A 16,179-nucleotide genomic window follows, 5' to 3' on the forward strand; every position below is an offset into this window, starting at 1 on the left:
ATAGACCGTGCGAGCTCTTTACATTCATGAGACATCCAGTGTGGAGATAATATTGATATGCATAAACAGTCACGCTTCTGCGATCCGCGAGCTTAAGGTCACTTTGACAGTGTCGCGAAGTTATGGAGTTGGCAAGTGGCGAGCTCCAACAACCTTCGGAGAACCTTTCCTTTCGTCATATCTATCAAGCATGGGTCGACTCGAATTACGGCGAGCACAGTCGTACGAAGACCATCACACGAAGTAAATACACGAAAATATGTCGATATCTCATGGGCGAGGAAGTTGAGACAGACGCGAAGTTTCGATTTTGGGTGAAATCGAAGGCATTTCGTATTTTACGACACCAACTCAATCCCAGCATCGTCGCGCTGTGTGTTCCGGTAAACGGTGTAAAAAGGCAGGTATGATCTTACTGACAGCCCATCAGCTTATCCTCATAATCATAAAACAAACACAATCAACTGAGCTCCGTCTCGAGTCTGAGTTGGATATCTTAAGACGTACCTATCATTCATTTTGCATGACATCAAGACCACGTAGTTGCTTGGTTCTTCTTCACTCCTGTTTTGCATTGCACACTGTTTTATACTTTGTTTGGCCGGATTTATATGCTGTGAATATTTGGGACGTGAATTTTTGTAGCCTTCCGACCACTTTCGCCAATGATCTATATCCCTACGTTGAAGAGTCGTCCCACATCATCAGGGGTTACGACCGTAAATTTGATCTCATTCGTGTGACAAGTAATGTACGGTTACAAAATCCTTCTGTACAAAAATCTTCAACGTAATTGCTCAAGCACAAATCATTGTGGAATGTTTCGTTTGCAATTATCATTCACGATAAACAACGAGCGAGCTTTATAAAGTCAGTAATGCCTTGTTAAGTGTTGCAGTTGTTTCAATTATCACGCGAAGCGCCAAGACACGAAACTTCAAATACGTTATTTAATTCACTTGAATCTCCTGTCAACATATTAGAAAGACAACTCCAATTTACAAAGTTAATGAAAACTATGCAGATTTGCTTTTCACCTAGGTTGTTATTGGTTAAACACAATTACACTAAATTACACTAAATTCGCTATCTTTTCGTTGCTTCGTCAACCACTTGTGAGCCACATTTATTGTGCTTTCTATAACTGAATGTGTTTCTGTTTCGGGATAGAATGCTTTGACCGGATTTGATACTAACGGGAACCAACAAGCCTTTGGCGTTACCGAATTCCGTCAAGTAGCCGTAGTCGAAGATTTCTACAGCATTATTCGCAGTGTACATATCACCGACCGGGGAGTTCATGTCGGCCAAAAGAAAACCTACAAAGCAGTAAGTTGTCGTTTTGAAACGTTTCTGTTTTCAGACCTATTTTCTGTTGTTGCAACGCGTCGGACGTCACATCGAGTAGCTTTCATATTCCGGATATATTGAAATGCCCATTTTCCTCGGCAATTCTAACTTGGGTCAGTTTTATCGTGCGATAAAACGTTTTTTGCCGTGGCCTGGGAGCATCGTCAAACTACCTTTGCGGTCCTGGTGTATTTGTCCTGCTCTATTTGCTCGCGTGTTGTTATTACAACATCGAGTACGTTTAAACAATAGCCCAGTTTATTTTGCTATTAAGAGACGCTAATTCGCATAACTAAAACCATAAATTATTCACTTTTCACAAGGGATATGTGCTGTAAGTCCCTTTATCACTTAAGGAAAAGTTTGAATCTTCGTCCTAGTTGCGATTTTTATTTTGAAATGGATAACGAAGGCGTTTGTTCTAGATAATAACAGAAAGTTCCTGGTATGAAATTATGACAATATTTTCGAACAAAGACCGAAACGCAACAATGATTTGGTATTTTTACTGAAAACATTGCATAAATAGCTATCGTTTGGAGGCCAATCACGAGGATTCAATATTTCCATTCAACTTTTGGAGTTTTTTCGAGTGATAGGTCGGAAACAACACGGTCAAAATCCGAGCGCGGACCATCCCAAACTAAAATGTCAAGAAGCAATATATATTTTCCGGAGCGATGATATCGCTTTCGAACAGCACGCAATAATTGGCGCTCATTTTCGGTCACGTTATTTGACAGATTAGGTTATATTCCCGATCTTTTGATTTTTATTGAGAACTGTGGGCTTTGCTCTTTAGTACAAACGAAAAATGAACACTTTTTTGGTCTTATTCATGTTTATTCGACTATCGAACTTATATCAGTGTGTTTTATCTCTTGAGATTGTATTTGCATAATTATCATAAAATTTGAACTTTCGAGTTTGCCTGGTTGTTTTAGCGTTTAGGTAGCATAAGGCGAGTAATCCTTCGCGTGTTTATAGAGTATATTTTTGTAGTTGTTCGTGTATGGCTTTTTTAAAATGTCATGAAAGTTTAACAAGACCCTGCCGGGGAGTTTTCTTTGTCTTTTCTAAATATTTTATAGGCGAAGGTCAATGCTTTGTCCTGTCTCTATTTACGTTGATTCGCCGAGATGATTTTCAATGCAACTAACATAAGACAGCCGTATAGTTTTCTAATCAACGTCGACTACATTTTTCTAACTTAATTGTAACTTTTATCGATTCTAAATTGCTCCACTAAATTGTAGTATCAGAATTGTTTGAGTATCATTCGAGTTTAAAATGCCCTCGACATCTCAATTTAACATTTAATGTGCGACAAAGTCATAAATGAAAGCATTTAATTGCTTTTATGGTTATAAATGGTTTGCGTAGAGTCTTTATATCAATATCGGTAGAAATATATGTGATTCGGTTTTTTTTCATGGCGTATCATTGTGGATTTATAAATAGTTTGTCTGTTGTTTGTTATTGGCCGTAAAGTCTCTATTCAATGGTATGAAAATTTTTTTCTTGCTTTTAAAAGAATACGAATAATTAAAACATCGAGAATGTTAGTATAACTGTTAATAATTAGGGTATATTGAACGACTCGACCTGTCCGCTTTGTCTTTAGTAAATATCTTAGTCTAAATATACTTCAAACGCATTCCATAATCGCTAATGTCTTCGTGTGCTTTTCGCCGAAGACCTCCCTTGACGCTTTTGTCTTTTTCTCGTAATTTGTGCCAATAATCATGATGAAATAAAGAGATTTGTCAGCGTGATGAAATACTTGTTGGCTTAAAAAAATTCTGTCCTGATATGACTATCGGGCGACCTAAATTCTAATCAGGATGTCAATTAGTATGAAAAGATAACCGATCAGTAGTGAAACCTTATTCATAGAGTCATGAAGATCTTTAATCAGGGCTATTGTATGAATTAACTTTGAGAACAATTTTTATGTGGACTTATGCACATATATTCATAACGCGTTGTTATTAAACATGGCTATATTGCTCTTGCTTTTTTTTAAGTTTCGAGCGATATAGTTCTATTCAAACTAACACTGCGGACTTCGGTTGAAGAATCGAAGAAACCAAGGGTGGAAGCATTAAAATATCTCTTTGTACACGTTGACTTTGCACTTTAAATTTGAAAAGCATTATTCAAATTTCTCTTTATCGTGAATTTACTTGCTTTTGTCGAAAATTTTTTCACTCTTTCTGTGGGGAAAACTCGTTCATAACAGTGAACGATTTGTATTCGATTAAACGTCTTTAGTTTTGCCAGGTTTGGGGCTCTTGTTAAATGCTTCGTGCTAATTTTGGTTTTTATTTACATAATACATTTAAAAATTTACAAAGACGTTTTCATTTGAATGGCTTGCAATTATTTTTATTCATACAACAAACGCCGATCGGAATTTTCAAATCGTCATGTTTGCTTAATGTTTCCTGAGTAGTGGGTTCTTTTCGAATGGTAATTTTCCAGTTTGAAAAATAGAGTAAATCCATCTCTTTAGTCGATGCTGTAGACTCGTAGCCCACTATTGTGTTACATGTTTGTAGATGTTGTCTTCGCTCTGGACTACCGCTTAGGTTGTCGAAGCGTCAGTCAACACCAACACCAACAGTCCTTCTCAGGACTGTACTAACCTGGACAATCTACATATACAAAAATGTAACGATACTCCAGGACTGAAATCATTTCCAAAATTGTTTAAAACGGTCAAAATCTATAAAACTCAAATCTTTGATATAGAAAGGAATGCATTTGTAATGTAAATTAGTGGCATAAATAGCTAGCCTGCAAGTTTGGACGTGTTGTGATAATTTCAAATCATTAGAGCAATTTTGCTTTCTTTAGAAATCTATTGTTTCCATAGTTAGTGAACATAGAGAAATTTACCCAGCACGAAGAACTTGTAGGCTGACTACGCCACGTAATGTATGAGAGAGATAAAGTATGCCCAGGAAAGTCAGTGTTTTTTAATTCGATGAACTCCATTTTGAAGCATATTGAAGTGAAATGTTTGATTTTACTTGTTGAAGGGTATTTTCTTTTATATCTGAGAAAAATAAATGTAGACGAACTAAGACAGAACTCAGAGAAAAGTGTATCGTTATGTAGGAAAATGCGTTTTCTTTCAAAGGTGAATAGTCAAATTTGTTCTTCTATAAATCGTTGTTGATATTCCTGTTATCTTGACCGTAAGGGTTGGCCGGGGGTTATGTTCACTCCATCCCTCCCCCCGGTCGATGCTGACAAGCATTGAGTACAATACTGAAGCATAAGTTGAAGCTCACGTAACTTTTAAAAGTGGAAGCTCACATTCGGAAAGGTTTCGTGACGTCATAAAAAAATTAAAATCCTTTACGAACATGACGATATTATGGACTTTTTCTGGCTTAGGTGGCTCAAACGTATTCGTTTCTCCCGCGCGAGGCAGTGTCTTACTATCTTATGAGCTGTAACCATTGTAAACTTCGTATCCAGACCTCCAACTCTATCCTCATCAAACACGGTGTTCCTCCCACCCACGTGGACAGTGACAATGAGGTTAGTATAGTCAATGTTTCATTTTTGAAATTGTATTTTATATTATATGTATGTTAGGTGATGATTTATACGATAATTTACAGAGATATTTCGAGGAATTAAGGTTGGTGTGTGCGTGGGGTTAGGTAGATGGCCCTCCTTACCCAGGTGTTATATTAACAAATGCTCAGTCTGCTTTTTGATTTTTTTCTATTCCTACTTAATGTGTATTTATAAGCGCTCTTGCAGAAATACATTTTCGGAATGTTTTTGTGAATATTTTATTGAAAACGAGTGCTGGTCCAAAGTTTTGGAGATGATCATGTGACATCATTATCCATGGTTTCTCCCACTTCCGGTGACCGTGTGGTGCTCACGTGATCATATGTCGATGACGTTAGCACCAACAAAAGGAAGACAGATCGTCGGTTGGGCTTTTCCTCGTTGAATTTTAAGTAATTTTGACTTGAATCTGACGAGGAGCTGTTGCTTAACGTCCACATTTATTAAAGAGGGGTATCTTCTCTAAGAAACGTTTTCATTTGTTGCTTTTTGCGCCTTTTAAAGCGAAGCAATACTGTTTTCGTCGAGGGTGCGGTCTGGCCTTGTCCACTGACCCTCTTTGAATTGTCGATAGACACAAAATTGGTACAACTTATGGCAGCGTCTGTGATGGAGCACGTTTATTCAAAGGGCCGAAAAACAGCGAAGGTAGCTTTATTTATTTATCGTCGATCAAATGAAGAATTATTTCGAAATAAATCGACAAACTTTGCTTGTAGCATTTGACCAACTGTCGTATTCATGATGCCATCGGCAGTGTCGGTTATTTTTGAAGAGAATGTCTGCCTTGCAGTGCTGAAATTTGCCTTAGTTTCGCGTGATATTTTCTCGTTTTGTAGAGAATAAGGCAAGGGGATAAATATTTTCGTGTATTTTCTTGTTTTTATCGAAAAGGAGTAAAAATATTTTGCTTTTAAAATGCGTTTTGTCCTTGACAGATGAACCCGAGTGATAGAACAATAGCATCCTCTTTATATAGCGCGTTCATTGATTGTTTTCGTAGACTGAAGACAGCGTGCTGGAAGCATTTATTGCCTTTTGTAATAAGCGTTTTAATCCCGTCTAACGACCATGTTTTGCGTTTTCAATACGAATGAAAGTCAGTGCGCTGTATTATATTTCTAAAAATGCGTCCAACTGTTCCGTGTAATATATTTGGAATTGGGTGGAATAATGAGGTTGGCAGTTTGCTAGACTTATGATTATTAATGAATTTATAAACGATCATTTTTAACTTTCACACTTGCAAATACTTATATTTCCTCAATAATCAGGAGCTGAAGTGATATTTTGCTATGGTTTATAAGAACCAACTACAATAATTTATCAATGGTTGATTGAAGTTGGTTGTTGTTTTTTGTCATTCATACCATGCTGGTTTGAACTTTGAATATCACTGGTTTCCCCAGTGAATATCATCAATGTGTGTTTACATTTCGAAATCATAGAAACATCATGTATACTTTAATATAGCACATTGATGTCGACTGTAATTGTAAAGAGAAGCCTTTGTTTTTAAACCACAATACCTCTACAAGTTATGCTTCTCTTTAAGGACCTCACTGATGGAGAAGGTTCTGTATCAAGCAACGAAAAAGATTTTGATGCAAAAAAGACTGAGGAGCCTGCTCGAAAAAGAGTAAAGAGAGAGAAAGTCTTGGACAATGACTATATTCACGAGAATAGCATGGATATTTTGGATAAATTTGACACAAGTCCTGAAGGTAGTGAACATGAAAATGGTAGTGGCGATCCGGAGTATGTTCCAAATGGTAAGGAGAAAATTAACCATTAACCATTGCATTTATTGCTTTTGGTATAACTGTACACAACCATAGCATATATTAACTTTGGTACTATTTTCAACAACCATACTGTATATTAGCTTTGGTCCTATTTTCAACATCCATTTTGTATATGTAGGTATACATCATCCAGGTTAGTATAGTCCTGAGAAGGACTGTTTTTGTTTTTGTTGACTGACTTTTCAACAACCTTAGCGATAATCATCTTCAGAATTTTTTTTATGACCTATGATAGCCTTGTACAATTTTTAACAACCGTAGTGTATTTATGACTAGGTACAATTGTCAACAACCATAGTGTAAATTAGCTTTGGTATAATTTTTAACAACCATAGTGAATTTATGACTAGGTACAATTGTCAACAACCATGGTGTAATTAGCTTTGGTATAATTTTTAACAACCATAGTGAATTTATGACTTGGTACAATTGTCAACAACCATGGTGTAATTAGCTTTGGTATAATTTTTAACAACCATAGTGTATTTACGACTAGGTACAATTGTTTATAGTCGTAGTGTATGTTAACTTTTGGTATAATTTTCTTATATCTCTCTCCTGATACTTTATTTATGTAACTGAATGCATCTGCTCTTTCTAATGAGACACAACATTTACCAAATTCATCGTATGCAGCATAGCATGTTGTTTTATTTTAGATCAACTCTCAAAAACTAAGAATTTGGCTTCCTGATTGTGACATATTAGTTACATCGAGCATTAGAGAGTTATTATTTGATTCAATGGATTTAAAGGCTCATTGCAAATTTTGGCATTATAGTCAAGAAACCACAATCCTTATGTAGTTGAATCATTGAACTTGAACAATATTTTTAAGGCAGTCGTTCAACTTGTCCCAAGCTTCCATGCATGGCTAAAGTTCATTACTTATGACTGTTGACTATAATTTTTTCTCCAAATATGACTATGTTCATGCAAGCGTAGGAATTTTTACTTAAAGTGGTTCATTACTTATGACTGTTGACTATAATTTTTTCTCCAAATATGACTATGTTCATGCAAGCGTAGGAATTTTTGCTTAAAGTGGTTCATTACTTATGACTGTTGACTATAATTTTTTCTCCAAATATGACTATGTTCATGCAAGCAGAATTTTTACTTAAAGTGGTTCATTACTTATGACTGTTGACTATAATTTTTCTCCAAATATGACTATGTTCATGCAAGCTTAGGAATTTTTGCTTAAAGTGGTTCATTACTTAAGACTGTTGACTATAATTTTTCTCCAAATATGACTATGTTCATGCAAGCAGGGAATTTTTGCTTAAAGTGCCCACTTCAGAAAAAAATTTTATTTATGATATTACATTTTAAGTGTAATTTCAAATGTATCAGTGGAAAAAAGTTTTTAACTTTGTCAAATTGTTCCATTGTTATTGCTGTTTAAAGTTGGCAACATGTTCCTTTTAATGAGCCTTGTTCATCGTTCAAATAGTATGGCATGACTTTTGTGACGTCATGCAAAGAATTCGTCAATACGAGATATGTTTACCAACTACCTCAGATGACATCAGAATTTAAGAAGACAACATGATGAAATCGAAAAATTATTTCTTAGTTATGTTAGACATTACAACTAGTTTTGATATCACAAATAAAAGAGTTTTCTGTTGGAGGGGCACTTTAAGAGCAGCCATCCAGTTATATTTTCAGTTGAGTAGTGGCATTTTAAAGATTTCAAGCGTGTCTGTAAGCTTTTTTCCATTTTGAAATATTTATATCCTAGGTAAGAAATGGTGAAATCAGATTGCGATTGTTTGCCCGAGGAAATGAATCAAGATATAGATCTTTCACAGTCATCTCAGATGAAGAGAATGAACAATACCAGCAGCAGTTTGATAGGAAAGACTCTCACGAGAGGAAGAAGAGGTGGAGGTGGTGGCAGACGTCTTAGTTATTCACCAGAAACTGACAAACAACTCCTTGAATGGGTGCTAGAAAGAAGCAAAAGTGGTTTGCCCGTGACAAGGGAATCTATTCAGTCCCAGGCTCTTGTCCTTGTACGGGATGAATGTCCAGATTTTAAAGCATCCAGTGGTTGGGTGGAGAAATTTTTGATACGTCATAAGTTCAGACTTCCATCAAGAGCAAGTATTGTTGGTAGGAATTGATTTGTTGACTTTTTGTAAACAAATGTTCAATGTTGGTTTTTGAAGCCAATGTTGTTTCCATTTGAAATTGGTTATGTTGTTACACACAATCTGTCACCCGATTTAAATGTCTCAATCAATGGGTTTTTTTGCCATCAATAATTTGTTGTTATTGTTAAGGGTTAGCCCAGAGGGAAGGTGAGGTCAAGTTCATTATGTATTCAAAAAACTACAATCTTAATGACTAATGAAAATTGTTTGGCATATTATAAACAATAACTTTATTGAGTCAGAACATTCAGATCATTTGAATCTGTACACCATTCTTCAGTTGACCACCAAACAGGTACATCAAGGTCATTGACACTTTGAGCTTGCTAAACAATATATTCTTTTACCTTCCACAAATATTTTAGTCAGTGCTGTAAAACTAAATTTATCAGATGGGAAGGGGGGGTCTCTTGACATTTTTGTCAATAGTGCCTTTTTAAAATCACCCATTTCAAAGGTAGAAGGGGGCTCCTCCCCAAGCCCCCCCCCCACTTCTACAGCACTGGTTTAGTGTGTTTCCTACATTGTTTGAATGATTATTTTTAAAATTTTTTTTTGCCATAAAATGGTCTGGAATGTTCTTGTCACTTACATTGATAACTTGTTATACTTAAGTTGGGATGAGGAAACAATTTATCAGAAAAATACAATGAAACTCATTGCTCGGATTCACAGATAAAATAAAATGGCATGTTATTCTATCTTGCAAATGGCGCTGCTCTGTCAGTAATGTAGCCAGCCTACAGGTTTTGTCTTGTTATGTAAATATTTACATATTAACACCAAAATTCCCGCGTGGCGACGCTACTGACCTGTTTTGCTTTTATGTTTACATGTAACCTTTCATTAACAAATAACAACTTACTCTAATGATTTCCTAGAAAACGGTAGTGTTACAAGAAGAGGTCCGCCTCCACTAGTATCCAATGGAACACGAAGCACGTCTTCGTCACCAGTTCCCAGTCCTTTATCTGAGAACACAAGTGACGTGGACAAGAACGAAGATACATCTTTCAACGTCGGTAATGTGGACACCGTTAAAAAGGTAGCTAATTGTTTCACTCGAAATTGGTTTCAAAGTCTTGGGTGTGTGCGACAATGTACTATGTATATAATTTATTTGTTTCGAATGTGATCAACGGGTTTATCGTATTGTTGTAAGCCAATGATGTTGGTTAGGGATGGGGACCATCTCCCCCTCTCTCCCCTCCCCCAATTAATTTTCTAAAGCAATAGCGTAGCTGACCCAGCTATTACTAAAGTAAATGGTTTGAACCCGGTAGTATCGTAACATGTTTGTGGATGAAGATCGTCCAGGTTTGTAGAGTCCACCGCTGCAAAGACTTTGGTCTTGTTCCCGCTGGACTTAGAATTAAGTCCCCCTTGAACACCCAAGACACACACATTTCCTGTACACACTGTACAATGACGTAAGAACCAGATAACAAATATGGCTAACCTAACGTTTACTCCTCGCTTGACTCTGAAGATGACTACCGCTAAGGTTGTCGAAACGTCAGCCTACATCAATACCAACAGTCCTTCTCAGGACTCCACTAACCTGGACGATCTTCAACTATTACTTCCGCGAATATTTTTGTGTTCACTGACCGTGAGGAAATAGATTTCTAAAGAAATGAATAATGGTAAGCTTACAGGATTTACAAAGCGGGAGTAAAGTAAAGTATGCAGACTGGACACGCTTCTGTTCTAGAGTACAGTCTTCATTTGTACAGTCAAAAATAGCTAAGTGTAATGTTATTGTGAGCTATTTTTGGCACTTAACCCTATATAACAGTTCGTTGAACGCTGATTGGCTATTATTGGGAAACAGCCAGCTGACCGAAGTTTTTTTCTCGCAAACTCCTCCCCACCTTACCGCTCTAAATTTATAACCTGCGTGCACCTTTAACAATAAACATAAAAGTGTCTTCCCACACCAGGGCCTGCGACGAGCATGTAGACGTCAAGGAAAAGATAACAAAGACGACGAAGAGGAGGATGATGACGAAGGCGATGAAGGTGAAGGTGAACCAGAAAAACCCGTACCGGAGAATGTCAATCCTGAACGACTGAAAGCTTTTAATGTGTTTGTGAGGTTATTCGTCGACGAAAACCTCGATAGACTGGTTCCTATTTCTAAACAGCCAAAAGACAAAGTGTTGGCCATCATTCGTGCTTGTCAGCGGCAGTTCCCCGAGTTCAATGATCGTGCGAGAAAGAGAATCAGAACTTATTTAAAATCTTGTAGACGTATGAAAAAACCCAATGAACCGTTGAGGAGAACCGCTGATCAAATTGTAAGTGTCTGCTTCTTCCAATGACTTCAGTTCAGGGCTGCATAAATCTTACTTTTGGAACCACAAGGACAGCGAAAATATTTTCTTGCCCAAAAACGCCTCGTGGAAATTTTTCTCAGCAAATTTTTGAATTTTACGCATCAATCGCTGCTGTTAAATGCAGTAATTGGAGAAATGACTTAAGAACTGCTTCTGACTTTCTGATTGCTGAGACTGCTGTCAGGCAATTTGCCTGTATATACCTAAAGCTTTTTCCCTTTCTGTTTTTTTCAATGTTAATCCAGTTTGTTTTTCTTTGTGAATTCTAACTTTTGTACTTTGAACCGAATTTTCTTTGGTGGGTCTGCCATATTATGCAGCCTTGTTGTAGTCATTTTGTTCATCCCTGCCTTGCCAAATAACCCCTCTTTTCAATGACCTCCCCCTTCCCCCTCCCCTCCATTTTCAACGTTTCTAATACTATGAATGGAAATTCCCTCTCTCTATAAGTTCCATGGAAACCTTAAAGCCCTCCGTGGAGGGGGGTGGGACTTGTCAAGCTTGTAAATCCCCTCTCTATAAGTTCCATGGAAACCTTAAAGCCCTCCGTGGAGGGGGGTGGGGGACTTGTCAAACTTGTAAATCCCCTCTCTATAAGTTCCATGGAAACCTTAAAGCCCTCCGTGGAGGGGTGGGGTGGGGTGGGACTTGTCAAGCTTGAAACAACTATGTAATGTCTCTAACTCCAATCTCTTTGGCTTTGAATGAATTAAGGAGGAAATATGACTTTGCTTTGAAGTCGTTAACATTGCCAAACACACGCTTATACCTCTTTTATAAAGCTTCTCGTTTGAGACGTCCATAAATTTTCTATTTTATAAAAATTCTTAAATTTTCTCGTTTCGTGACATCCACAAATTTTCTACTTATTTGAAAAATAATCGTTTCTTTTAGAATTCTGTTCCTTCAATGTCGTCAGCACAAATGCAAGAAGTGAATGTAAGTTTTTATGGTGAATTTATTAGCAACTTTAGTCAGTTTGGATCAAAACCGACTCTCAGTCATTTCTTAAATTTTTTTGCGCGAGGTTTCAAATTGAAATTACATCCATCTTTCTGCTCTAAAATAATATTTTGTCTATTTGAATGACACTAGGACTTACTGTTTACGAATTTACCGTTATTTTATGTGACTAATGTTTCGTTATGATAACGAGTCATGTATATGAGGAGGATATACAATCATTACCCGTGTAGTTGAAGTATATTTTTGTCGTCGTTAAAGATTATAGAATAACAACAATACAAAGCGTGCGCTGATTGGTCTATAGCTGAGCTACGTACGAGCTCAATCATTTCAATCAATGTAAGAGACTTTGCAAGGCAATCATGAATACGTGTTAGAGGAAAATTAACATTTGTTTAGATTTTTCTGGCCTCGACCTTTGGTCTCGGGCTTGCACTGATCTGCCTTCAAGTTCTCCTAAGGTCTCATCGGTTTGCATACGTAAACCAGGGCAAAGACTAAAACGTTTTTATTTCTCAAATAATGAATAATTCTTCCTCATTTGGTGGGTTTTTACCATAAGCATGATTGGAATGTACTTCGGCCTACATATTGTGCCGATGACCTATAATTTGCAAAGGGTTACTGAGCTTAGTTAAAAACCATGTTTCCTCTTCATCTCTCACTTGTAAAGTTATTTTTCACATAAACAATACTTTTTTTCTAGAATATTTTAGCATCTGCATGTGCAAACGAGGCAAGTCTTGGTGACCATGGAGACATGCGCACTCTCTATGCTCCGCCTGTTCCTTCACCAGTAAACAAGCATCAAGTTTCCGTCGGTAATGGTCGTACACCCTCGCCTGCACCATCACAAAATGCTGTATCATCAAGCACCTTGTCGAATGCATCTTTATCATCAGCAAAATCATTTGCAGTATCTTCCGTAACACTGCCTCTCGCTGCTGTTGGACCAGGTTAGTGAACGCACATCTTTCCTGCGCACTTGAAAACACACTTTACCGTAAATGCTCGCTTTAGCGCCGCGGCGATTAATTAATTTTCCGATTCTGAATGCGATGCTTGTGATCACACGTTTTCTCCAATCTCTGATGCAAAATAGGCTGTTTAGCCAGGTTTGTCCTATAGCACGCTTTACTTGTCTATTTCATGAACATCTTGTGATTTGCTGTCAATGTGTGCATGCAAGCACTTAAGAATGCTGTATTTGCTTGTGAATATTTTCTCGAGGTGCAGTCAATTAAGCCTGTTTTCCACTAGCCACGTATCGTAACGTATCGTAGCAAAACGTAACATTGCGCATGCGTGCTTATGAATTTGATGGTCAATAGGCACAAGCACGCATGCGCCATGCTCCGTTTTGCTACAATACATTACGATACGTGTCTAGTGTAAAACAGGCTTAAGACTCTTTGTTTCGTACTGCGCATTCTTTTTACAAACCGTATTGAAACGGAAATGCGTATCGTGTAAATGCGCGTGCAAATGAACTTTAACGATGTATTCAATACTATGTTTAAAACATTATTTTGTAGAATCTTTGGCTGCCGCTCGGGCGCGAGTTGGGGCGGAGTTTAAGCTCAACACGACTGACGTTACCGCTATACGTCAACTGATCAATGGTTATCGTGAGTCCGCTGCATTTTTATACCGATCAGCGGACGAACTTGAGGCCTTACTCCCGGCATCCATGTTATCGTCCCAAAAGGCCGTGCACTAAACTCGTAAACTTTCGTGCGCCATTCGGACGCTTTCGTTTCTTGTTTGCTCATGAAGACTACGAGCAAAATGGAAATGTTATTTATTCTTATAATGGCCATTTTTTCTGGCTCATGATGTTCACGTGTTCACGGAAAATTTTTCAATTCGCAAAGCACATTGTTTTGAAAAGATTTCAGTTAATTAAAGGCGATGTAGTTAGCCTCGAGTGAAACTCCTAGATTTTTAATTTTGTTATCACTGGATGGTATTTGCGTCGTCATATAATCACGCTTGTCGTTTTAAACAGCAAATTAGATTTGACAATCAAGTAACTATGAATGGAATAGTAATTTTTTATCTTTATATGTTTTGTATAAGTCGTGTTTCCTTCCAATTACGCGTTGGAAACACGTGATCGCACGATAGAGACACGTGATATAATAATAGTAAGCGACACCAGAGCACATGTGACATTTAATTTATTTAATAAATAAGTATATTTGCATTGTAAAATTGAGTGTGTTTGTGTGAAATTGTAAAAGCCGTTCTTTTATAATAACGAAATAACGATCGAGAATATTCCATGAGGAAGAAAAATTTTTTCCGCATGTCAAAGTGAGTGATAACGCCTGGTTCACACATCGCTGTTGGTATGCGTGAAAGTGATACATTTCATGCTAATACCTCTCTTAAAACATCCAATTTTGTGACATCCTATTTTCCTAATCTACTTCTGACGTGTGGGATATCTCGTTGAACGTTGTCTCGGTTTTCTCTGCTGCCAAGTGCTAAATACTCTAAAAGATAGATTGATGCATGTGGTTTGTAATGAGATAAATTGTGTAATCAACGTAATTGTGTTTACATATTATATAAATTATTGTTAGGAAGAAGAAAATTCACAAAACTATAATTTCATCCCCGACCCGACAAGCCTGAAGAGGCTTGTCGGGTCGTCGAAAACAGGCTTGTCGGGATGAAATCGTAGTGTTGTGAATATTCTTTTTCCTAACAATATCTACGCTCTGCTCTAACGCATCGAGCACTGTAATTACGGAAAATCAAAAAACAATACTTCCTATTTTTATTGGGGGCTGTCTCTAATACCTTGAAAGGCAGCCTGAAAGAATTGACTTTACCAAGACGCCTTGGGCGATGTGCTGTATGCAGACGTCGTCTGTTATTGGGAAAAGTCTTATTTTAGAGAAAGTACTTAGTCTTTAAGCTCCCGTATTGAGGCCAAGACTATGTAAACTTGAATAAAGTCTCCTTAAGTGATTAATATCCCAAAGAAAAACTTTTATTATTATTGCTATTCAATGATATCTGGTGGGTATCACTCGGGCGGGGTTTTTTTTTTGGGGGGGGGGTCAGGAAAATCGCCAATCTACCGTCCTTCGTTGGATGGTTTGAGTAAATCAGGAGTAAATACAATAATGATGTTGGATCTTTTCATACGTTGAATATCTCCGACACTTTGAATCATGCCGTGGTGTTCACAGTCTAATTATTAGAGTTTTATTTTCATAAATTGAAATTAAAATTTCACAACAGTGAGTTAGAAAGCGTATTTTCGAGAAGTTAAGCACTAAGCAAAGTAATTTCCTATCCCTGCAAATAGATTAGCAAATTGCTAATTTAACAGGTGTTCAAAACAAGTGGCGTTTATGCATATTTTGTGCGATGCAATATATATGCCTACATTTTTAATGCGCGTTTTATGCTAATTAGCTGCATCGGCATGATGCGATCAACGTGTTATTCTCGTGAAAGAAGTGTATTGTTTACACATCTGTTTCAGAAAAGTGTTATCAACATGTAAGACTTTTCTTAAATAGATACAGACAATATAATCGCTCGCTTCCCTTTAGAACGGTTTGGTTAAAACTCGAAGTTATTTTTGTTACGGGTAATAATCTCAGATAATGACTGTTTTGAAATTTTTGTAGGAAATCACACCGCCCGCGGCATAAGAATTCGTAATTCTCAGCTTTAATGACAATGTGTAGTGTCTACGAGCAAAATTTTTGAGAATTGTATCGTGACAGTGACAAAACTATATCAAAATTACTTCTATTAAGGTTTTTTGGATTAATGAAGGCATGCAAATAACGTTTTCATTGATATTTAATCTTCCTCATATTGCACAAGACACTTTAAATGTCATTTATAGCTCGCATCGAAATAGCTGAAGTGTGCGAGCTTTGTATCACTACCGCTTTTATCAAAATAGTCATTAATCATAATTCCAGGTGGTAGGAG

At 37.1% G+C, this 16,179-nt stretch overlaps 1 protein-coding gene across 1 annotated transcript; it reads left to right on the forward strand.

Annotated features, from left to right (window-relative positions):
• Positions 1-51: 51 nt before the first annotated feature.
• LOC124452246 (nucleolar protein 4-like) lies at positions 52-14,430 on the forward strand. The gene is made up of 11 exons (XM_047002829.1): positions 52-404; positions 1,171-1,329; positions 4,756-4,902; positions 6,500-6,716; positions 6,868-6,882; positions 8,502-8,870; positions 9,793-9,956; positions 10,855-11,211; positions 12,145-12,189; positions 12,923-13,172; positions 13,752-14,430. Exons 1-11 carry the CDS (start codon positions 123-125, stop codon positions 13,934-13,936), a joined length of 2,190 nt encoding a protein of 729 aa, XP_046858785.1. The 5' UTR covers positions 52-122; the 3' UTR covers positions 13,937-14,430.
• The last annotated feature ends 1,749 nt before the right edge of the window (positions 14,431-16,179 follow it).

Source organism: Xenia sp. Carnegie-2017, unplaced genomic scaffold (genome assembly GCF_021976095.1).
Source record: "Xenia sp. Carnegie-2017 unplaced genomic scaffold, XeniaSp_v1 HiC_scaffold_24, whole genome shotgun sequence".
Lineage (NCBI taxonomy): Eukaryota > Metazoa > Cnidaria > Anthozoa > Malacalcyonacea > Xeniidae > Xenia > Xenia sp. Carnegie-2017.

Bases quoted from the DNA above. Each gene is read 5' to 3' on its own strand.
- LOC124452246 (XM_047002829.1), top strand. From the start codon at position 123: ATGGAGTTGGCAAGTGGCGAGCTCCAACAACCTTCGGAGAACCTTTCC. The intron at 9,957-10,854 runs GTAGCTAATTGT...TTCCCACACCAG, and splicing joins ATGTGGACACCGTTAAAAAG to GGCCTGCGACGAGCATGTAG. The intron at 12,190-12,922 runs GTAAGTTTTTAT...CTTTTTTTCTAG, and splicing joins CACAAATGCAAGAAGTGAAT to AATATTTTAGCATCTGCATG.